This window comes from Artemia franciscana, chromosome 10 (genome assembly GCF_032884065.1).
Source record: "Artemia franciscana chromosome 10, ASM3288406v1, whole genome shotgun sequence".
Classification (NCBI taxonomy): Eukaryota; Metazoa; Arthropoda; class Branchiopoda; order Anostraca; family Artemiidae; genus Artemia; species Artemia franciscana.
The window spans coordinates 14,934,497-14,960,538 of NC_088872.1; the positions used below are offsets into that span (position 1 = coordinate 14,934,497).

General features: G+C 33.2%; 1 protein-coding gene across 3 annotated transcripts in view; it reads right to left on the reverse strand.

Moving 5' to 3' along the window:
• Positions 1-26,042, reverse strand: part of LOC136031825 (histone lysine acetyltransferase CREBBP-like) — a 61,393-nt gene that overhangs the window by 12,893 nt on the left and 22,458 nt on the right. For all 3 annotated transcript variants that reach the window (XM_065711650.1, XM_065711649.1, XM_065711651.1), the window contains 9 exons: positions 25,271-25,463; positions 23,471-23,763; positions 18,968-19,929; positions 17,542-17,735; positions 14,799-15,088; positions 10,451-10,608; positions 7,884-8,360; positions 1,068-2,184; positions 138-344 (listed from right to left, as the gene is read on the reverse strand). In XM_065711650.1, coding sequence (XP_065567722.1) covers positions 138-344; positions 1,068-2,184; positions 7,884-8,360; positions 10,451-10,608; positions 14,799-15,088; positions 17,542-17,735; positions 18,968-19,929; positions 23,471-23,763; positions 25,271-25,463 — 3,891 coding nt within the window. The remainder of the gene's footprint in view (positions 1-137; positions 345-1,067; positions 2,185-7,883; positions 8,361-10,450; positions 10,609-14,798; positions 15,089-17,541; positions 17,736-18,967; positions 19,930-23,470; positions 23,764-25,270; positions 25,464-26,042) is intronic.

Consider the following 26,042-nt stretch of genomic DNA (forward strand, 5'->3'; position numbering starts at 1 on the left):
AAAAGTATATATATATATATATATATATATATATATATATATATATATATATATATATATATATATATATATATATATATATATATATATAGAAAAAAAAGAAAAAAAAGAAGAAAAAACAGAAACAAAGTACTTACTGGACAATTTTTGGCATGATAGCAACAGAGGGCAATAAGTTGTTTGCAAATGGGACATCCTCCATTAGTCTTTTTCCGACATGGTCGGGCGTGGCTTACAACACGTTTCATTTTCTGGCAGCTTGGCAGATGACAGTTGGCATTTCGACACTGACAAGCATGTACCAATGACTGAATACACCTCTGTATTGACAATTTACGTGCCTCCTAAATAAACAGAATTCAGGTTATTTTAACAATTCGGCAGTTACTTTTACCTTATTTCCTATTTGACTGCACCCTATACTGGATGACAATTTATAAGTCTCCTGTATGAATAAAAATAAGGTTGTTTTAACAATTCAGCGATTATTTTTACCTTCATTCCCTATTTGAATGCACTCTATACTGACATTCAGATAATCAGGTTTCATTTCCAATGCACTTGGTACAATAAGATGTTATAAAAAAAAGTAAAATAAATAAATGAATAAATAAGAAAAAACTGAAAAAAAAGTAATAGAAGTTTTTGGAATGGAAAAATAACAGTTTCTTTGTTAAGTAGCATTTAAATTTAAAAAAAAGCTTCAAAATGATTCTTACTTAGCTGGAAATTTTTTTGGCAAAAGTAAAAAAAAGTACAAAAAAGCAAAAGTACAGAAAAATCTTTACAAAACATATTAAAGATTAGTTTATATGCATTTGTTACTTTTTTATCGGGTTAGACATAAATTTCAGGGATGTGGGGTTCAAACCCAGTATCCCCTCCCCCCTGGATACAGTCTTGATGAAAAGCATTGGCTTTTTCTTTTATTGGAAAAATTAAAACTAAAAGAAAGAAGGAACGTAAAGAGAAATATTCTGCTTCCAGATCTTCTAGTTTTTTCTTGATGTGGGGGGGGAGAAGGAGATTTTGGAATATTTAAAAATAAAATGAGAATAGTAACGTACCACAGGGTTTTTGGCAGGCCCATTGTCTGATGCAGCTCCCCCATCATCGAGATCAAAACCGTATTTATACAGCTTATGAGGATGTTTCTCCACTTTATAACAGTTGACACATAAATCAAAATCATCGCATTCTTTACAATGCCACCGTGTTTCCACTTGAGCCTTACAAGCATTGCACGTATACACAAATTTATCTTGTCCTTGATTGTGCAATTCATAAATTAAAGCCATTGTTGAATACTTTGTTCGCCTCATTGAGGAGAACTCGAGATGTCTATCACGTGCCATTGTTAAAAAAGCATCACGACCATCCATTAGATCACATGTCATTGACGGATCTGGGTCTTGAATTGGTCCTAGACTAGCTGCGCTCTGCGCCGAATGCAAACGGATCACAAAGAAAACTTCTTTATGTTTTTCCATTGTTGCAACAATTCGGCCTGAAAGATCATTGCCGGACTGATCACTACCCGATTTTTTGCTGCTCTTTCTTTGCGTTGCCTTTTTGTTCATTTTTTGTTTCTTTTTACTTCCTTTTTTGCTTCCATCGGGGCCAATTTCTCCTTCATCTTGAGCAGCTAGTTCAGCAGCTTCTTGCCGTCTCCGTTCCTCCTCTTCTTGATCAAGCTCTTTAATGCTTTCTTCAATTACATTCGGCCAGAAATCTCCTTCAAAATATGGCAGTCCCACTGGAATACTTAAGTCGTCTTCAACAGCCTGTTTCAAAATGTCTTTGTAATCGAGAACAATTCTTTCAATAATTCCTCTATCAAGCATCTTTTTATACCACTCTTGTAGTCGCTTTGGTTTGGGAATCTTTTGTTCTGGTGGATGACAATGGAAAATATAGTCATCACCTTCGGACGGAGGACAAGCCCAAATATGGGCCATTGTATACCCAAGTTGTTTGACATAGTCCAGATAGCCAAGCAATATTTCATGGTAAACAGCCGTCCTTAATGGCTTAGGTCGAAAGAAGTGCACAGAATCAAGATAGGCAAGGTAAACTCTTCTCGTATTTGGCATTGGCGAGTCTGAACCATATTCTTGAACATGCATCCCAAAGAAACAGACATCAACACCATCTATGTCTTGGAAGGCAAATAAAGCTTTGGCCCTGCAAAAAAAGAGCAATTAATAAAGGATACTAATTGAATTCAACTGAAATGGAAATATAGGACACATATACCAAAGGTAAAAAAAGGCAAAGAATACGGCACTGGAAGATAGTCCCTTCCGGTGGTTTTAATCTCTGTTCATAACCCTTAAGCCAGGAATTGCAATGGGGGGGGGGGGGCAGACACCTGTGCTTTCGCAAACCCTTCCTGTTTACCTTCCTCAAATTTCTCCTCGTACCCATTTAGAGCTGGGTCAACACTGGCCGAGCTTTCGAGCACATGCCATTGACCCCCTTTCCAAACCAAATAACCAGCAGAACCAGTACTCGAACCAATGTCCCTCAAGGACAAAGAGTTTCAAACCTAGCATGCTAACCACTCTGCATCAAACAGGAAAGAGGAAACCCAATAGGATAGCAAAACATACAACAAAACATTCCTCCATTATAGAAGGAAAAGGAGAAAATGTGTTACCACATACAACCACGCAACTCGCTAACAATTTATAAACTACTGAATTGATGTACAGAACAGGGTAATCAAACAGTTCGAGCGAGTAAGTAAGGAGCGACCCGGTTCAAAAGTAACCAAAACTCTAAAAAACGGAGTTTTAATACCAATAGATACATCAAAAGAATCAGATTTTTACGCTAATTTTAAATATATAAGTATAATCAAGTTTAGCCCTACCCATCAAAAGTTACGAGCAGGAGCTCGTAACTTTTCTATTACGTAAATTATTCTATTTATTCCACCCTTCCCTGTGTTTTCAAGTTTTAACTCTCCATTAATGTATAAACATACCATGTCTAATAGCATTACCTTAGCAAAAATAAACATTTCAATAGATGTTAAGCCAGCTTTTCATCTGGGAAGGTCTTAGAAACACTATAATTGTCATAAACTACCAACACAAAAGCTGGAAAGATCTCACTTTTTTAATGGCATCCATAAATTTGAATTGATCAATGGGTTTTTTTCTTTTCTTTTTTTTTGTCATGGTAAATACTCCCCAGTGTATCCAAGGTACCATTTATATGCAGGTGTAGTTCTACAGCTTTTAAAATAAAAAATTAACTGTTTCATAATTATCAGAAATAAAACCTGAAAGAGGAAGAAAGTTCCTTCTTAGTATTTAACAGCTTAAATCTAGGACTATGGAGCCAAGAATATGGCTCTTTTTTTCACTATGGAGCCAAGAATATGGTTCTTTCACTTTAATCATAGCTTAGCTATCTTATAATCAGCTCATAATAGCCCTATGATATAAACCTACCAAAAAGCAGTATAAAAGCCAAAAAAGATTATGTTTGAATTTATTTGAAGAATAATAGGCAAGTTGAGATACAAGAGAATCTTCCATGTTGAGCACCCAAAAAATGAACAAAACATGAGATTTGTCATTCAATACTCTATCTAAATGTAATCATTATTGTTATTATTTTTTTAAGGGTGCCTATGTGAAACAAAAATAAAGTTTCTTTAAATCCGTATTGCTGCGAAAATTTTAAACCACTCAAAATCCCAGATCTGAAATTTTACGAGATATGCATACCAGATATCTAGTATTCCAGACATGTATTTTTATCATAGGAGCTCCCAGCATAGGCACAAAAGATGCTCAACTCCAGTAGTAACTATGAGCTTAACTTGGTGGGATGTTTTACTTCTAAAGAGGTGAAAAGTAAATGAAAAGCTAATTTCCTTCTTGGTATTTACCAGCCTCAAATCCAGGACTTTAGACGGATAGACTGAGGGTAAAATTCTAAATCCGGGACTATGGAGACAAAATATGGCTCCTGGCTCCAGAAGATCAGCGAAATTGTGCTGACTCTACCTCCCACTCTACTCTATTATGTATGGTCCCCTTTCATTCACGTACGTATTGAAGTACATAGAAAAGTCATGGCATTATATATTTATAGCCTTTGAACAAATTGTATTCTACTTCCTTAAAAAACATAAACTAAAAAAAACCCACTAAAGCAATGAAAATTGAAGCTTTATAATGTGCAGAATATCCTTGATGATCAGATTATCACGTTTTCTTCCATTATTATTCACTTTTTAACCTAATTTAAAATGGTTTTTTTTTTCAATATTCGATCAGGCCCTCACGATAAACTAGAAATCTTTAAGATTACACAACATAAACCCACTGAACAATAAATCAAAACATGGAAGCAACAACAAAGAAATATATTATTGCACATATATATGGGTCCGTCAGAAGGGGGGAGGATGCATTGTCAGGGTACGAATATTATGTTGAAAAGGAGCATAAAATAAGGAATCTAAAGGTACTACTTTTCTTTAATTAGGATGCTTCTTTCTGGAAAGCCACTACTCTGCACTTTCACCATTTACCAAATAGGAAAACCAATACTTTTTGGCCGCCTCTGTCAACACATGACTTAAACGCTGGGATTCAGAAACTCTGGACTTTTTTAAGAAAAAGAAAACTGCATCCTTTTAAAACCTTGTCTGCGCAGACAATGTCGGTATATTGAAAGAATTTATAGATGTATGGTTTCACAGGACAATCATACAATTCTTCTAGTTTTATTATTCCCTTTTTCATGAGACCTATTCCATGAAGATACTGAGGTTAAAGTCCATCTTCCACAAAACTAATTCCTTATTTTATTTCTGGAAAAAAAACCCAAGCAACAACAAATAATCAATCCCCTAGCAAACAATTGCTCTTCTTACCTAGTAGGTAATGATTCAGACATCTTACAATTTTCTTCACAGAAACTACTATATCCGCAAAAACATGATACATTATGATATATGATATCATGATATATGACAGGGCTTCTTAAACTGTGGGTCGCGACCCCCAGGGGGGTCGCGAGACTACTGAAAGGGGGTCGCAAAGATCTGATACTTTTCAATCATTATAAATAAAATTTTAAAATTAGTATGCACACTACATACAAACATAAATACAAATAAAAATCATACAGAATACTACTGTAGTTTTATTATAACCTTTTTTTGAAAAAAGTGGTTATGCAAAACTGTTATGTGGGGCCTATAAATGAAAATATGGAAGTAGCATTTAAAATAATAAATACAACGCGCTCCTCGATTTTCAACTGAACCTTCGACATTGATGTCTGGTCGCCGGCGTCAGTGTTTGCAAGATAACTTAGTGATTATAAGTACCCAGACGCCGCGTTGCCTTACAGCTTACACATACTGTTTGTACTTCAGTTTGGACTCAGCTTTGTCTTCGTAGTGACAAGTGTGTATTTACTGTGTAATTTTCAGTTGTTGTTATAATTATTACGTTAAAGTTCAACTACATTTTGTTTAATTATTTATTATTATTTAACCATCATGGATAAATGGCTAATTAAAATTCCAACTAATAAGTCCGCCACACCGTCACAACCAAGTTGCAGTGCTTCAAATCCGACTTCTAGCAAACCAAAAAAAAAAAGAAAGTATGACGAATCATATTTGCAGTATGGCTTCACATGCTCTTCTCACAACAATGAAGAACAACTAGTGTGCTTAATTTGCACAGAAGTTTTGGCTATAGAAAGCATGAAACCGTCAAAACTGCAACGACATTTGAATACTAAAAATGCAACGTTATCAAAAAAGCCAATAGAATATTTTGAGCGTCTTTTGCAAACATCAAATAAAGAAAAGAACACTTTGGAGAAGTATGTTACTTTGAATAATAAATATCTATTGGCATCGTATTAAGTTTCATATTTGATAGCAAAAACAAAAAAGCCTTTTACTATTGGACAGCAACTTTTACTACCTGCAGCTATACGAATGTTTGAAATTGTTCATGGAAAACAGTATGCTGCTGAAATTAGTAAAATTCCATTATAAAATGACACTGTGTCCAAAAGCATTTCAGACATTTGCAATGATCAATTTCAACAGCTTCTTATGAGGCTTAAAGACAACTCAAAGTTTGCAAAACAACTGGACGAGTCGACAGACATTTCAAAAATGGCACAGTTGTTACTTTTTTTAAGACATATTTATGAGGGAAGCATTCATGAAGATATACTGTTTTGTTGTCCTCTGGAAGGTCATACTCGTGGAAAAGATATACATAAAAAGTAAATAAGTTTTTTGAAAAAGAAGGATTAAATTGGAACAATTGTGTTGGTGTGTGCACGGACGGTGCTGCAGCAATGACCGGACAAGATCTTGGTTTTACAGCATTTGTTAAAGCTGGAAATGATCATATTACATTTACACATTGTATGATTCACCGAGAGGCACTTGTTGTTAAAAAAATTGCACCAGAATTAAACACTGTGTTTTTTGATGCAGTCAAAATCATTAACTTTATTAAAAGTCGAGCACTTAGCAGTTGATTGTTTAAAAATTTGTGCATTGATATAGATTCGGATTATACAAGTTTATTGCTACATGCTGAAGTTAGGTGGCTGTGAAGAGGTCGAAGTTCGAAACGATTATCAACTTTAAAAGATGAAGTTCTTATATTTCTTACAGAGCAAAATTCTAATTTGGCCGATTATTTTCACGATAATTTATGGCTTCTTAAGCTATGCTATTTGGCAGATATTTTTGATAAAATCAATGATATGAATTTATCAATGCAGGGAGTCTGCGTTAATATGTTTATATTAAAAAATAAACTTGGGGCCTTAGTTAAAAAAATTCTTATATGGAACAACAGAGTGGAAAGTGGATCGCTTGAAATGTTTCCATTTACTGACGAGTATATAATTAGTAACAATATTTCAAAAAAAGATACTCCTATAACAAAAATTATAGTTAATCATTTGAAGAATATGGAAGTTTACATGCATAGGCATTTTCCCAATGATATCGATACACAACAATGGATTTGCAATCCATTTTCAATTGAAATGGAAGAAATTAATTTTTTAAACTTAAAAGCAAAGGAACAATTTGCCGAATTAACAAGTGATACTACCTTGCCACTCAGATTTTCTAAAGTGCCTGTGCATGAATTTTGGATAGAAATCAAATCAGAATATCCCCTGCTATCGGAAATGGCAATGCACAAATTACTGCCATTTTGTACAACATATTTATGTGAATCTGCCTTTTCCACATTAACTTACATAAAATCAAAATACTGTTCAACTTTAATAAACGTTGAAAATTTACTACGATCTGTACTAACTCAAATTGAGCCTAGATTTAATTATTCGTGTAAAAATAAACAATCACATCCGTCACATTAATATTCTTTGATGTTAATCATATGTTTTCATTAAAAAAATTATTATAAAAGTTTATTTTTTCTATTGAATATATAGATATAGTTTTATGTTTTCTTATAAAAAAATTGTTACAAAAGTTTATTTTTTCTATTGAATAAATATATATATAGTTTTATGTCATTCTATTTATTGTGTTTTATTACGACCGATATCCCGTCAACGTTTCCAATTATATATATGTGAAATGAATGGGTGCGTATTCTTTAATCCTTATTTTGTTTACATAGTAAAATAGTGCGATATTACAGCTACATCTACGGTTAATATATATTTCATTATATGGAGGAGGGGGTCGTTTAAAATTTCCTAAGCTTGAAGGGGGGTCGCTATATAAAAAAGTTTAAGAAGCCCTGATATATGATACACTTCTGACAAAAGAAAAGCGAAAAAACTCTCTAAAATACAACAAATAATAGATTACTCAGCAAATACAATTGCTTTCTTACCTATAAGGAAATGATTCTGGCAAATCTCCATTTTCTCCACAAAATCTGCTTTTCATTCCCGGGCGAACCTCTGCGACCTTTTCAACCGATGACACAACACGAATGAAAACCTCCCCAGCGGCAGCCTCTCTCTTTTTCAAAAAATTATTAACCCTACTCTCGAGAAAGGTGCCCAACTTGGTTGTCGGCAGCCGTCTAGCACTGAATCGATTTTCCTTTCTCTTATCGTTCCTTAATTTTAAACAATTATCACAGGTAAAACCAGACGTCCAAATGGCTTCGAAATGAAGAACACAGATCTGATGAAGTTTACGTCCACAATCGCTGCAATCCACCCACTGTTCAAGTTCTTGCACATCATTCTTCATTTCGACAAACTCCGACTTTTGTACTGTCATTGATGGTTGAGAGGGGTCGTCGCCGAGTGTCACAACATCTCCTTGAATTTCGTTGAAACACTTGAGACAATATGTATACCTACGAGAGAGTTTATTTTATATTTCTATTTAGTTTTATATTAATAAATTTGTTATCAATTTTAACAAATTTCGATAAACGACTTCTTTATATTGAGGTTTTAAATTTATTTTCATTTTTTTTTATTTAAAAAAGCTCTAAAAGAGGCTTTTTAAATGTTAACTTAGTTTTACAACAGAGTTCAAAGTCATTCAGACTGCACGAAGAACACCAATAACTTGCATCCCAAAAGGATTAAATACGCTCTAGCTGTAAAGATCCTTGATGCCAAATCAAAAATGAACGCCCAAAAACATAAACTGTTCTAAGAAAATTCTACCAGATAAGCTCTGTCGGACATAAGAAACAAGACACTATAGGGATTTAAATGAAAGAATGCTTCGATTTCAACTAATAGCGAAGATAGGTAATCTAAAATAGAGATGTACTTGAATGTACATGTTGTCTTCGAAACATAACCATTACCTCTACAATGGAATTCTTAGTTGAATTTTTGCGGTAATTAAAAACATAGCCTACAAAGACCCCCAGCACAACATTTGAAGCCCACTCTAATTTAAACAAGAGCCCTGAAAATGTTCAACATTTGGGTTCTACATGAAGAATGAAACATATTCTGTCTCAATGTTTTTTTCTAAGAATACCTCAGCTCAAACTTTCAGGCATTTTGAAGGCATAAATAAAACTTGACTTTATACAGAGTAGCCTTACGTTACTTTTAACGGGCGAGTTTTTTTTTTAACAGTTTTGAGATTAAATATGGTTCAATTTGCATATATAATACAAACGCAAATTTCGTAGTGGTTGTTCTGTAATTCGAAATTTTGGAGCCACCCTCGGTACCCCCAATAAGATATGACATACGCCTTCTAGATCCGTTTAAGCCATTCTTCAAGGCCTAGTCATATGCTTAAGACAGTTCCATATAAAATACAGGCTTCAAGATTTTCTATGATGCAATTGTGCCAAGACTACCCGTATAAACTCTGTGTATAAAAACTTGTCTGTGTTAGCTTTGAAATACAAAAAATCGCTTTTTTTTATTTTTCTCATGTTCAAACATTTCAGTTATACTGGTACTTCTACAATGGGATTTACGAAAGGATCAAGAGGGTTGGAAAAATAATTAAAATTTTTTTAATCGCTTTTTTTGATTTTTCTTAGGTTCGAACATTTCAGTTATACAGGTACTTCTACATTGGGATTTACGAAAGGATCAAGAGGGTTTGAAAAATAATTTTGATTTTGCTTTTTTTTAAATCGCTTTTTTTATTTTTCTCAGGTTTAAACTTTTCGGTTATACAGGTACTTCTACATTGGGATTTACGAAAGGATCAAGAGGGCTTGAAAAATAATTTTGATTTTTTTGATTTTGCTTTTTTTTAAGCACTTTTTTTATTTTTCTCAGGTTTAAACATTTTAGTTATACAGGTACTTCTACAATGGGATTTACGAAAGGATCAAGAGGGTTGGAAAAATAATTTAAATTTTTTTAATCGCTTTTTTTGATTTTTCTTAGGTTCGAACATTTCAGTTATACAGGTACTTCTACATTGGGATTAACGAAAGGATCAAGAGGGCCTGAAAAATAATTTCGATTTTTTTGATTTTTCTCAGGTTCAAACATTTCAGTTATACAGGTACCTCTACATTGGGATTTACGAAAGGATCAAGAGGGTTTGAAAAATAATTTGAATTATCAAGTTTTCACTGTAAAAAAAAACTTCATCTTATTTTAGTTTTTAATCAATAGTAGTAATGTTGCCAGGTCGGTGCATAGGGGGGGGGGGGGGGGCTCAAGGCCCCATCTCCTTCCACATATCTCTGTAAGGCCATGAATGTTGCCGATCATTAGTGACAATATCTCAACAGCTGATTCTACGTTATTTTTTTCTACAAACAATAAAATAAATGAATAGTTTCAAATTAAGAACTTTTATAAACTACCCAACTTGGAAAATAAATTAGCCTCAAAATATATTGCCTTTAAGACCGACTTTAATGCTAGTACGAGGTCAAATTAATGCAGCAGGAGAAGAGACTGTCTAAAAACAAAATAAAGAAATAAGCTAGTTTATTACAAAAATTACCTATTTTGGTAGCTGAAATACTTTGCATCCCGAGGAATAGCACAAATCTGAGCTCCATAACAACACAGAACTTGCGGCTGAAAGGTATATTTGTGTCCACAACAATAGCCAAGTGACTGCATCACTGGATCAATTTCTTGCTCAAATACTTCAGACAACTACAAGAAAAACAAATGTCATATAAAACATTGCAATAGAATGAATAGTAAACACAATTAATATATACAATTTCCCTTTGCAATGTATCTATATTAACGTTGTGCATAGAATAGGATATGTTTGTTCACTGCAATAGTTTTAAGCTAACATAATTAACGTCAATCCTACGAAAAGATAATTAAATAATGCATGGAGCTAGAGGAAACATTAACAATAAAAATATAAAGTAGCAAATAAACATTGGTTAAAATAACAAATAAAATATTGCACAAATACAATATTTTTTTTTGTTGTTGCCGAAGAGACTATTCTGCTATCATTTGAGAATTTGTAATAATTTTCTTCTTTTATTTTATAAGTACTCTTTACAAAGTGTCCACTTCTGCACATTATGTTAAAGCTATTGTGCTGCTTTTATTGCTTATTCTTATCTTACTAAACGAACATTACTTATACGCCTGTGTATTTACTTATTAATCTGTAATTTCTTTCTCCAATGCCGCATTACAATATTTTCTGATTTTTTCTAATAACTACCCTTTTCCTTAGTAAAAAAACGATCTAGACTGGTCACGATTTCGGCAAAACTTGCTTAGGACCTACTTTTACGTTTTTGTTTAGGAATTACTTTTCTTCTCTCTCGTTCAGTGCAATAGGACAGTCCATAGTATAGTATATACTATAGTATTAACAAGAGTATATGCTTAGTTTCGGTTCGTTACCTAGCCCATTGAGCTCTGCTCTTTGTTCAGAACAAGATTTATTTTTAACATATCAGAGTTGCAAAATTTAAGTCTGGAAATTAACATATGCTGTAGTCCCCCCCCTCCCGAAGGTACTCTTAACCTTTCAAATAATTTTTGCACTGACGCCATTTAAAGACACCTTATCAAAAACACGACAGTGGCTTCCGTTCAAATTATTCGCATTTTCTGAATATTAGGAATTTTCCGTGGGTGATTTTCTGTAGTGAGAAAAGAATTTTCTCCAGGAGTTTTATGCAGGGGGAAATTTCTGCAGGAAGAGATGCACGGGGGGGAATTCTTCGAATACTTTTAAATTTAAAAATACAATTGTTATCAATACATAACAGGGAAATTTCCAGGAGGGGGGGTCATTTCTTTTCTAATTGCGCTAAGCGAATACTTCAATAAAATTCATTTAGGCAATAAAAAGATATCACAGCTCCTCTGTGCAGTTTTTATTCTTTGATTTTATTGCTTGATTTTTACCTTGAAATAATACTTGCTACTTTGGCTGTCTTTGTAACTCCTTGAATTATTTAATTAATTCTTTTATTGTTATACTAATGATGACTTGAGGCTATTATAGTTATCATTAGGCTATTATGACTTGAGGATATGGTGGAACATTTTGAGAATGTGCTAAACCGAGATACAGTTGCAAGAAAAGATATAGATGAAAATGAAAAAGTTTGTGATACCTTGGATGTGAAAGAAGATTTGTTTAGCGAGGAAGAATTAGCGACAGTACTAAAAGGATTAAAAAATATTAAGGCCCCAGGTGCTGATAGTATGATTAATGAGTTTCTTAAATATGTTGGCTCTGAGGTTAGGAATAAGCTACTGAAGATTATGAACATGATTTTTGAAAAAGGGGAAGTACCCAATGATTTTAGGAAAACCTTAATTAAACCACTGTATAAGAAAGGTGACAAGAGTGAGTGTCGTAATTATCGAGGCATTAGTCTGGTCTCTGTAGGTAGCAAATTACTGAGTAATATGATACTTTTTAGACTGAGACATGCTGTAGACAAAGTTTTAAGGGAAGAACAATGCGGTTTTAGAAAAGGTAGAGAATGTGTCGACCATGTTTTCACTCTTAGGTTAATAATTGAGAAGTCCCTTCGTTGTCAAACACCTTTGGTCCTCAGTTTTATCGATTATGAGCAAGCTTTCGATTCTGTTTATAGAACAGCGTTAACACAGGTCTTATCGTTATATGGTATACCTGAAAAATACATTAAAGTGATTTGCGCTATGTACGAAAATAATACTGCTGCGGTTAAGGTAGGAAATGAGGTTAGCAACTGGTTTTGTATTAAATCAGGAGTTAAGCAGGGTTGTGTTCTATCCCCCTTTATATGGATCATTTTGATGGACTTCGTCTTAAGGAGCACAGGAAAGGCAATTGGAGACCATGGAGTCAAATGGGGAGGAAGAACGCTCCTGGACTTAGATTATGCTGATGATTTAAGCATATTAGATGAAAGTGTGAGCAAAATGAATGAATTTTTAGAGGTTTTACGAGTTCAGGGTGCTAAAATAGGCTTGAAAATTAATGTTAAGAAGACTAAGTCACTAAGGCTAGGAATAAGAGAAGATGAACAGGTGACATTAGGTAACGAAAAGATTGATCAGGTTGGGAGCTTCAGTTACCTTGGTAGTATTATTAGTAAAGATGGTGGGAGCAGTGAAGATGTTAAAAGTAGAATAGCTAAGGCTCAGGGTGTTTTTTCACAGTTAAAAAAAGTTTGGAAGAATAGAAAGATAAGTCGGGTCAAATATGGCTCTGAAGCATGGGCACTCCGAAAAGTAGATGAAAATTTACTAGATGTTTTCCAGAGAAATTGCCTACGGATTGTTCGGGGTACCCGGCTGACTGACCGTATTCCAAACAGTAGGTTGTACGAAAAGTGTGGTTCAATCCCGCTTTGTTGGGGCTATAATGAAAGAAAGGTTGAGATGGCTAGGCCACGTTCTACGGATGAAGGATGACAGATTACCGAAGATTGTCCTTTTTGGCCAACCGTCTGGGGCTACACGGAAAGCAGGTCGTCCTTGTCTGGGTTGGGAGGATGTCATAAATAAAGATTTAAAGCAAATGGGAATATATATATATATATATATATATATATATATATATATATATATATATATATATATATATATATATATATATATATATATATATATATATATATATATATATATATATATATATATATATATATATATATATATATATATATATATATATATATATATATATATATATATATATATATATATATATATATATATATATATATATATATATATATATATATATATATATATATATATATATATATATATATATATATATATATATATATATATATATATATATATATATATATATATATATATATATATATATATATATATATATATATATATATATATATATATATATATATATATATATATATATATATATATATATATATATATATATATATATTATATATATATATATATATATATATATATATATATATATATATATATATATATATATATATATATATATATATATATATATATATATATATATACACACACACTATTCTACACTCATTTAAAATCCTATACTGATGTGGACTCTATTTTTAGAGGCTAACCTCTACGATCCTACGAAATGAATGGCTCGAAAAAACTAGGAACAGAAGAATAAATTTCAAAATTAACGTTAAGTAATAACCATTTAGATAGGCATTGTATTAAAAATAAAAGGACATTCAAGGATCCCTTATCCGAATTGTCCGCTTAGTATTAAGTTCCCCGGGTGTAATTCGTAAAAGATAACAACAAATACTTATCCGGCAACTTGTCAACTGAAATGCTGTAGGCAATTAGGCAAATAATAACAGTAATTACCTGTACTCCACTGTAAACATAGATTATCTAGAAACCCCGAAGGTCTGCCACATTTAAAAATTACTGTCCCTTTTTGTTCTTTGCAAATAATTTCACAAATTTTTTATCTTTGGACAGACTAAATTTTTTGCTTATATATGACGTCACTTATCCTCAGTTTTCCAGAGTCAGTCGGTGTAAATTATCCGACAGCTAATCCAAATCGTTTCAACTAGTAATCCTAATAAACTGTGGCGTCAATTGCGTAACGCGAAACGCTAAGGATAAGTAATCTTGGAATACACTTTTTTTTGTTTACATACACAAGCCTTTTCTTCTGTCTATAAAACTGAGACTATACACTTTGTCCCTTTTCGAGGGAGGGCGGAATTTAAGCATTCAAAACCAAAGCCCTCGAAAATCAAATTTTCGATAAAATAACACATTTCACTACGATAACAAAGATAAAATGTGAGCCCCCCCCCCAAAAAAAAACAACTAACACACACACACACACACACAAACCTCAGTTTGGAAAATATGCATACCTTAGTACAGCACTTATAAACACGGGATGTTTTCTTATTGTAGAGCCAAGCGTTGTCAAACATGAGCCATATATCATCAACATACTCCCAAGGATCCTTGTACTGTCCTGTTTCAAGCTTCCTCTTGATACTAGACAAATCCATAGGCCTCTTGACAATATCAAAATAGTCGGGTATGCCCAATTTCTGTGGGTCGACAGGCTCTCTAAAAGGTAACGATTCGGGATCTTGTCGGTACAGTTTCTCCAGTGTTGGCATTAAAGCTTGACGGAGCTCTTCTGGCTTAAAGACTGAAAAAAAAATTATAGAGGTTAGATAAATAATACTAAACTTATTTTAGTATTAGTTATGTTTTTTTGTATCTATTTAAAGGTAGCATTTATTTTAATTCAATATTTTTTTTGGTATCTATTTAATTATTTTCTATGAAAACCGAATAATAAAAAAGTTGACAAAGTTAAAAAAAAAAAAATGGAACTGAAAAAGCGTATCTTATAATGGGTGAGTACCTGGGTGAGGAAAGGAAGGGGAGCTTAACCCTTAGGAGATTCAGCATCTTCTCGTATCTTGCTGGCTACTTGCCTATATACATCTGAAATTTGACTATTTTTAAACTTAGACTGAGAATTTTAATAACAAGTAGTTAACGAGCTGAATATTCTGCAGTAGTTTAACAAATTTAGGGGCACCTTTTCGGCGCAAATCTTCGAACTGGGTCAAGTTTAAGTTTCACGAACAGCTTTCTTTTACTTGGTTGCCCCAAATAATGTTTAGAAAGCGAGTAAAAAAAAAGAATAAAAAGAGACAGGTGCTTCTAACTGCTTTCTAAGCTTCGAACTCATTTCAAGGGTCATTTAAGCAACAAGGGTTCCGAAAAGCCACAGAAGCTAAGTGGTATCTGTATTCCAAGACAGGATGAAATTCCAGTACTACCCAAATCCTTTGTAACTATGTAACTGTTCTTTGATATCATCACTGAAACCCTAATAGTCTTCATCGGCTTGATTGATAAGAATTATCGGTCAAATGATTATTATTCCACTTACATTTCTGAATTTGAGACTTAGCATGTTATAACTGAAAAATTGTAATTAAAGATTTTGTAATCTAAAACAGTAATTAAATAACAATTAAACAAAATAAAAACAAATTGTAGCGAAAGAACTTACAATTTATAAAGTTAAATCTTTAATTAGTAAAACATTGTAAAAAAAACAATTAAAAACATTAAAAAAAAAAAGAGAAAATACTGCACAAAGGAAATAGGATATCTTTCTGTTGCCGAAGTGAATGAGTTTGTCTTTCTAGTTTATTTTCTAGTCTATTGCCTTAGCCTACTAGTCTATTATAAAGAAGCAGCGTTTCTAATCATACAAGTTTAGCTTCCTATGGCCCTTATGTAAATCAGTGCGATAAGCTTACTTGGCCAGTGTAAAACCACTATCACATATTGAATTCCTAGATAGTATTTTCTGAATACTCAATATTATGGAAAGACTTACCAGTTCAATTACCAAGTCAACTTTTTGAAGACTGGAACAACTTTGTAAAACTAAAATACCTTTACTTGCCTGGAAATACTCAATGAAGTATATAGTCAAAAGATAGCCATTCTTTCGACTTTCAAATGATTCACTTTCCTAAATTTTCCTTACACTACTATTATCTGAAAGGATGTCTCAGTCACAGCAACCTGTTTTACGTGAATTATATTAATGAGTTGGCAAAGATGGTAGGAAACATTTTACAGGACCAAGAGATACACAGTTGGCAGTATGAGAGAAGTCTCTCTGATTCCCTGCGACTCTACGTGGTTGTAAAGAAGATGCGGGATCAAGAGGCATTTTTAAGGTGAATTTATGAAAGGAGCTACTGTACACTACTGAATTTATAGCAAATAGTTTACCCGTTTGACCAAGAAGAAAATATTTTTGGATGAGGTAAGTGGCCTTAACCATTACCCATGCGTGGAGCTACGGATGAGACGGAGGGTAGTACGAAGGATGTGTGTGAAGAACTGAGTGAGTTGCGAAATGAAGTGTATGGAGATTACAAGTTTTAGTGAAAGATGGCTGGCAAGTATAGTGAGAGTATAGTAAGAGATGAGTGTTCTGTGAATGTGGAAAGATTAGGACGATTTTCGAGACTAGCCATGGAGCATAAAAACTGTTTTTGTTTATGTAGTGTTTACGTCAGTTTGATTTGTGTCAATTAGAATTGAATTTATCATAGAGTATTGATATAATCCTAGGGCTTTTAGAGCAATAAGTTATTATTATCATTAATTTACCTAACATTGATTATAATATTGTAGGAGCATATTGTAAGTACGATTTAGAAGCCTATTATATTTATAAAATTTGGAGAACACGAAAGATAAATATTCACAGACTTGGGCTTCCACACAGACCACTACCATGAATCCATCAGAAAACTGAACTATTTTGAACGAGTAAACTGAACTGAACTATTCCATTCAATTTTGATTGATAAATTCAGAATTGAGACACCTAATACAAAAAGGTGACACGAAACTCTCCGGTACTTGATTATGACAATGTATATATTTATTTCTTTTACTTTGTTCCTAACAAAGACGAATGGAGACTTGTTTAAAACTACAATAAAATTTAAGAGTTTTCCCATGTTTGAGAAGTCTCTGGTTCTAGACTTCAGTTAATGAGCTAGTTAGTTTCGAGTGCTATGAAATTGAAGAAGGGAAAAAAAAAGAAGAAAAACTTACCAACTTTACCAACTCGAGATTTTGAAGAATAAGAACTAGCTGTTGTTAAGGCCGTCTCCGGAGCTGGCCTTGAATCATTTGATTCTTCAGTCAAATCAGAAAGCTCCTCTTTCACCGAGGGAACCTCCTCTTTTATAGATTTTCCATCTTCTGTGACACTCGATGGCTCCTCAATAGGCTCTGTTTTTGGTTCGCTAAAATGAACAGCCAAAATAAAACACAACTTACGCAGAAGAGAAACAACAACAAAAATCAAAAATTAATAAAAACGACACTTCGCTTTGAAGAAGAGAAAAATTGATTTTCATCTCTGTATCAATCACTTTTCAGAGGTTCAACAGGATTATTTTCTGATTTTACTTATAGTTATACCTATAGTAATACTTATATACTATAGTATATATACTATATACTATAGTTATACTTATAGTTATAGAGTTATACCTGAATTGATCCTATTTTGATAAAGCTGTTTTATACCTATCCCCAAGATTTAAAAAACCCTTGCTGGGGTTTTTTCACTGAAAAGAAGGAAAAAACGACACCTCCCTTCACATATTGAAGAAAACATTGTACTGCACCCCACTATATTTTCTTAAATTGGCATAGCTGAGCAGTACGTTTATCACAAAACTTTTTTTTTTATCACAATGGTTTTAGTAATTAAAATCTAGCTCCTCTTTCCGATATTGAAGGACCTTATAATCAGGACACACAATATACTCTGGATACATAAAATCCCGGGTGCAAAAGGACCTTAAAACCTGGCTCCTTTTACTTATTATGAAACTTTAAGAGGTTGAATTCATTTTCATCTGCCTTTTTAAGATAAAGATTACAACAATAAATTAATGAGTATTCATAATTACATTTTTTTTTTGCAACAAACCCTGAAACTTGTCCTCCCTAGTAGTATTCACACTGGTCCATTCGTCTAAAAAATTATACAATATTTGCTCTGTGTTAGGGACATAATTCATTATTGGCCTTTTTTATGCTTGAATAATTTACATTGAATGATTTTTTATCTATCTGTTTATTAATAAACATCAATTAAAACACAAAATATCACCTTATTTCTAGGTATCAAAGTTGTATATGAAGAACAAGAAGTTTTGTCATCTTATAGATTATTAATTAACGTTAATTGAAACACAAAATATTATTATGGCTCTAGAAACCAAAGTAGTCAACAAAGAACAAGAAGTAAAAGAAGAAGAACAAAGTATATGGTTAAATTACCTAGTCCATTGAGCTGTGTTCTCTGTTAAGGAACCAGTTTATTTTCCACTTTTTTGTGTCTGCATAATTTAGCTAAAACCATTGTTTTATGATCAAATTGTTCATTAATAAATGTCTATTGAAGCACAAAATATTATTATGGCTCTATGTATTAAGGTTGTAAATGAAGAACAAGAAGGAATACCTTTTTATATCAGTCATTTGACTATCCTGAGAGTCATCACCCATGTTCTTGCCAATAGTCGTTGGCTTGACATCTGGCTTTGTTTCTTCATCAGAAACAGCTTCCAATTTGTCATCATTGTGCTGTGTAACAATGGTGTTGTTTACACCATCGTACTCTTGCTTAACACCAGATTCATGCTTCCCATGAGTTTCAACTTCGTTGACGTGTCCAGCCATACTAGAGAATGGTGACTGCATTGGACCATTCTGATTAAATTCACCACCATCAGCTCTATTATTAATGAAGGGCAATCGCTGCTGATTATTGAAACTATTCATATAGCCTCCCATGCTTGGGGCAATGGTTTGATTTGGAGGACTTAACATTTCTGGTTTAATTTGCTGAGGGAGAGGCATCCGAATTGGTCCTTGCATTTGCGGCCTCATCATGGGCTGCTGCATAGATTGCATACTAGGGCGCTGTTGGCTCACTTGATTTTGGAAAGTTTGAGGTCTAGTCTGAGGCTGATTCTGCATAGCTCCAGTATTTTGTTGGATGGGCGATTGTGGAATCATTGGCGGCTCTGGCGTTGTTCCAGTCTGCTGACTTACTAAGGCCTGCTGCTCTTTCCGCTTCTGGCGCTTTTCATCAAGTTCTTTCTGAATCTTGTAGATTTTTTCAGCTAAGAGATGGTAATACTCAGACCTCGTGTTTGCTTGTCGATACATATCACCCTCAACTTTTCTTGCATATTGCACAAGATTGTGCATACGCCTGTCTTTCATGCATTCGGGATCAGGAGCCGGAAAAATAGCTTGAACCAATTTTTGAACCAAATGATTACGCAGGTCAGCTGATACAGATGTATGCCAATCTTTCGTCATGCCCACAGGTGACGCGGTTACTTGATTAGCCTGAAGTCCTCCTGGCAGTTGGACAGGCCCAGATGTCAGCCGAGATTCCGGGCTTTGACCACTTAACTGAAACACAATAAGACTTTTTTAGCAAAAAAATTCCAGTATTTCTATAAGATTCAAATTCATTTACTAAAAAATGTTAACGACCGACCTTGTAATGTCATCTCATGTAGAAAAGGAACCAAACAAGTGGGGCATGTTATATCAATCAGGTCTATACTTTCCTGGCAATTAGAATTAGCCGCTAAATTCCCCTAGAGTTTCGGTAAAAAATGGACGATTCAATTTTAGCCTACAAATATAAATAATTTGCGCTTTCAATTGCAAGTTGAGTGCTAATATCGTGAACGTGTGCCTCAATGTTATGCGTCCAAAATGTATTTTTGAGACGACAAAGTGAATTTTAAGATAATTGGTCCCTTCAGATCATGCTCGAAGGCCCCCCCCTCCTATGTGCAAATCCGAACTGATTCGTGGGCAAGAGCATCAATCTTTAGGAGTCAACAGAGAAAACTAAAGTAAATGCGACCACTTGTTGAACAAAACTGTATATCAATAGATTACCATGACTGATCAAAAGCGCCCCAAAAAATGACTATCCCTTTACTTTAATATACCTCGGAGTAGCCAGTAACAAATATTGAACCATTATTACTTCAATTTCATCCACGTCATCATATGAACTTTTAAAACAAGCAAGTTTTTTCTAATGAGCTCATTAAATTAGAAAGCAGACTAGCAAAAAAAGCAGTTTCTCATGGACACGCAACGAGAAACGCAGCGACAAGTCCATACTCTCCATTAAAAATATGCGACACATATCTAAAGCCACTCAAGATTCATGACTCCGCCTTCGCGTATGCGAAATGACAAATGTTTCCGATGGACACATCACGATGAGCTTATGGGAAACCTTTTTTTTGGCGTTTTCTATTCATGACTCAATTAAACTTACAGTTAAACTACAATCCGAAAAAAATAAAAACAAATCATAAGGGAGAACTTTTTTCTTTATAAGAATAAAAATTAGCGGAGGGAAACTTCTACAAGTGGTTCTTTCCAAGGGGGAAGGGAAGTAAAGTAAATGCTTTTTTCAGAAGAATAACAAATATGTCTCTAACAAACAAATAGGTAAGTTAGATAATTGTATATTTATTGACAGATGGATATTTTTGAAAATTATCACAAATAAAAAAAAATCAAATTCATAATATTTATACTGTGGTTGAAAGGAATATAGGTTCGACAAATTAAGTCAGATTTGCAATAGTTCTCCAGAACCGGACACCTTTTTTTATTGGATGAAAACGGGTTGTCGGATAAAAATTTGATTCCAGTCAAGACAGATACGAATCTTGACAATTACCTGAGAGAATGAACAACCAAAAAACCAAACAAAAATTCATTATACAATTTTTATTTGACTTAAAAAGTGTTATATAAAGACAGAAGAACAAAAGACGAAATCATCACTTCAAATTACAACAATCCCTCGATGACTTAATCTTAATGTTATTTTTTAAAAGAAATCTTATGAAATTTATGCTCTCAGTTATAGATAATTGAATAAAGGTTTGGAAGATGTCAATTTTAAATGGTTATAGGTCTTAAATGCTTAGATGAAAAACCTAGCACCTAGACTCAAATTTGACTACAACTCAACCCCTTTTGAATGGTGGCTATGTTGCCATAAAATCAAATATTTAAATAATATCTCCCTCCCCTCATTCCTCTTGTTTGCAGAAATTCCACACAAAGATATCCCCAAAACACCACGTTTTTTTTCACAGCTTTTGCAGCCATCAATAATGCATTTTAAATGCCATTACCCTGTGATCTGATTGAATGTCGAGTAACAACTGAACTAAGGTTGTGACGTAAAAGCTCAGAGTCTTTACGCGCGGTATGAAATGTGTGTCATGCTTTTCACCGATATAAAGTGAGTACATTCAGCGTTCAGTGTGTAAATTTGGTATATCGTAATAGCAATATCGTAATAGCAAACAGCTGTATCGTATATCGTAAACAGCTGTTTGGTATATCGTAATAGCAAACAGTTAATACTTTAGAATTAGATAAATATTTCTGAGATGGCTTCATAAATCAAATGAACGTTATCACCCACATAAATTGTACCCCTCACTTTCAAAAAGGCAAATAGGCCAACACTCATTTTACAGCAGGGTGTGGAAGCCATGGAATGACCTTCCACCTAAAACATTTCTAACAGATGACATAAATAAATTCAAAACAAGACTAGCAGAAACAAATTTTCAAAGTAAATCATTTTTAAATAGTTTATAGTATTATTTATCAGTGTTTGTTGTAGTCGTTATTTTCATCGATTTATATGTGTGTACTATGTTGTCAGTTGTATTATGTATTATGTTGTGATAACTTCTATTTATTATATTTATTGCGACAAGCTTGAAAGCTTACCGTATTTGGTATTAATAAATAAATAAATAAAGCTGATGAGCAATGCAACCTTGGTAGTATCTTAGGCGTTTTCCAGTGACAAACTAGAATCTTAAAGCATATTGAGAATTATCAATGAAACACCAGTTTATAGATCTGACCAGAATTAAGTAAAACCTACAATCCAAAACCACAATTTTCTCTTGTCGAATTCACGATCAAGATTATAAACTCACATCCCCGACCGTCAGCGGGACAGTACATTCATCATCAGCAGAAGAACAAAATTAAAATCCATTTTGCAATTTTTGCAAAATTTGTTGCTGGAAAAGACTTTTTATGAGCATAGGTATGAATGTGTTTTGGTATTATATAAAAGAAAAGGAGGCGGTATTAGACAATATATAAATAGTATGCAGATATGTCAAATTTACAATAAATCTTTATTAGCCTAGGCAAGTAGAAGATTTTCCATGACATTCTGTCGTCGGTACCATTTATCATAAATTGTACAAATAAATAATTATTTGTGGCAAAACGTGTAATTTAAATTCTACAAGTGAAAACATGAGCGAAAAGTTATTCACTAATATGAGCTGAGTTGGAATAAGAGATACAAAAGCATGAGAATATACAAAAAGAAACAAAGAAAAGGCAAAAGGCTTTAGAAACAAGCAAATTGAAAAAATAAATATATGGAAAAGACATCGCTTTCACAATAATATTAAAAAAGCAGCAGATTAGCTGGTCAATCCTAAAACAGTGTCGCATTTTCCAAAATTCAAAGACAACCCTGACATTTTTGAAGAAGATCGGACTTGCCGCACTTCGAAAATAGTATGAATGAATACTACTTCCCAATGAATTTTTCACGCAGATTCACATATAGCTCTTTATTGCGCAAAAGCTTGCCTACATAAAAAAAGACCTTTCTGTATAACCCAAAAACAAATTTTCTCTATTGCATCTTAGCATTACTCGTAAGTTTTTTGCCTTTTTACGAAATGCAAATGTTCATGCCTGGTTCAAAATCTCCCCCATCGCAAAAGTTACTGCAAAAGTCCTTTAAATTAAATTAAGGGAAGGTATAATTGGGTACGAATTACCAAAGTAACAGCTTCAGATATTTTTGAAGTGGTACTATGAGGAGCTTAAAAGAAGAAAGAACTGAAGAAAAGTGGAATACCTGGCTATCTAGCCCCTGTGAGAGTTGTCCTGCTTGAGCCAACGAGTTTTGAATATTGGCAAAGAGTTGACTTTGTTGACCCTGTTGAACGACATTCACGTTCAATTGACCTTGGCGAACTGGCTTGGATCCAACGTTGACTGTTTGAGAAGGAGCAGCAATTCTAGGACCGGCAACATGTCCTATTTGATTTACTAGATGGTTTTGGGATTCATGGCTACCAGATACTACAACTGTTTCTGAGAGTAAGCTCTGACTTGAGCTCGTATTTGGTAACACTTGGTTTCCAGAAGCTATGAAACAAAAATGAAGAATATATAACTTTTGTGATTCATGGTTCATGTGATTCATGGCTACTAGATACTATAACCGTTTATGAAAGTAAATAAAGACAAACAAGATAAAAACATAAGAAAATACAACTGTGATGTAAGAAAGCCATTAGTTAATTAAGATTTAAAACCCTTAGTTTACGAGTTAGTTAATTTAATTAATTAGTTAAGTCACTTGTTTACAAACAAGTCCAACCAAAGTTTGTAACACCCAATTTATCTGCAGCTAATCGTTGAGTAATACAACAATCAACAGGATGATACAACCCTTATGTTTAACCGGGCTATTCAAGATATAGAGCCTAGTGGGAATATGTAAAAATAATGTAATAAAAATGGCATTTTAAAATTAAAATTAAGAGTTTATTTATATGTCAACAGTCAACTAAAGGGATAAATATAACAGAAGAGAGCGTAATTGGTTTTTAAAAGAAGATGTTTTGTAGGTAAGCCGATTAATTAACAATTCCAAACTTTAGTCTTGAATAATGTTAATAATATCTGTGTTAATGAATAACTTAGATTTATGAAAGCGTTTGCTTTTGCTACAAGAACAAGGATAGTTAAATTTCTAGAGCTCCGTGATGACCTAATCTTTTTGCTCATTTTCTGCGTATTTTTTATGCACGTTCCTTCTTTTCAAACCTTGCACACGCTAAGCATAAAACTCCATATAGAGGTCTTTTCCATTAAAAATCAAGTTACAGCTTTTCCTAATTTTCTAAGACAACTACGGTTGCATAAGTTTCCTCTCAACCGTTCAAAAACTTCAGCTTTCACTTTTTAGTGTCCTTGGTACTTCAAGATTTACTTCGATGTCAAAAATAATTATACTTATAACAGATATATTATAATTGTACTTATTGAGATAGTTAGTAAAAGGTATTTGTAAATATCAACAATAAGAGAACATAATGAAGCAACTTATAGAGCTCCGAACTTGCTATAATAACATTACTTATTTATGGTATCCCCACATGGTTTTACCCAACTTATTTTCAACAAGAGTTTTGTAATTAATATTCTTCATTTATTTTTTTTAATCAATAATGAATTTGCATAATTCTATCTCCAGAATGGAAAAGGAAACTACCCTTGTCATAAACTTCGTAAACATAAAAGCAACACAGTCTTATTCTCAGCTTAAAAAAGCTTAAGATCAAACTTCGATCAAAAAGCTTAAGATCAAACGCAAACTTAAGATCAGAAGTAATTTTCCAACCAAAAAGAAGATAACCCTTGACAGCATTCTCAAAACCCAACCCCTAAACCCAGGGTCTTTCAGGGACAAAACATCCCTTTGTAAATCAATGTAAAAAATATTTCAAAATGAAGCATAGATAAAATGGTTTGGCTAATATTTCTTCCCTCTATAAACAAGACTTGCTCCCAAAAAAACTTCAACGTAGTGAATCGAATGGTTGCCTTCAAAAACCCGAGTTTCACAGTAGAAAGTGTAATATCTTACCATTGGGATTTCTGTTTGTATTTGCTGTTTTAAGGGGAAGACAAACTGGACAATCTGCTCGCTGACAATTCTTCCAATGGGTTATTATCTGTCGAGAAGATGAGCAATGGGGAACTTCACATGATTTACCAGCTTGGCAGCTTGTCATGTGAGTTAACACGTTCTTCATTGTACGACAATGGGGCAGGGTACACTGTAAATAACCGCAATTTAGGAAGAAAATTAGGATGTAAAGGTAAAGAAAAAAGAAGTTAGAATGAAAAGAAATCACTCGGTATGCCGATAAGGTTATATTTTTTTTCATCATGGTTAATCAGGCTTAGAATTGAGTCTAACAAGAAATCAGTAAAAATAACACTTGGTAAAAGAATTGAACTTTCGGCTCTATAACTATACTGAGTGATTTCAGCAGAACTTCTGACTTCTTCTTCTGACACTATATATATCATATATAATATATATATATATATCATATATAAACCATGTTCTATCCAACACAGGGTTTTTGCATAGTAAATTTTAAATTTTTTTACGAAAATATCGATTTTCAATTAACTTTTTTAATGATTTATAAAGTTTTCTACACAATGTTTCATATTCATTAAAAAAATGAAATAGCTAGCACAATATTTTAGCCGAATGATTTTAAGAACTAACCAGCTAAAACAACAACAAAGTTAACCAACAGCTTCAACATGCCAAAACTATGATTGCTAGAGAAAATCTATTTATATTTTTGAATTTAGCATTTAACATTGTGATACAGAATTTT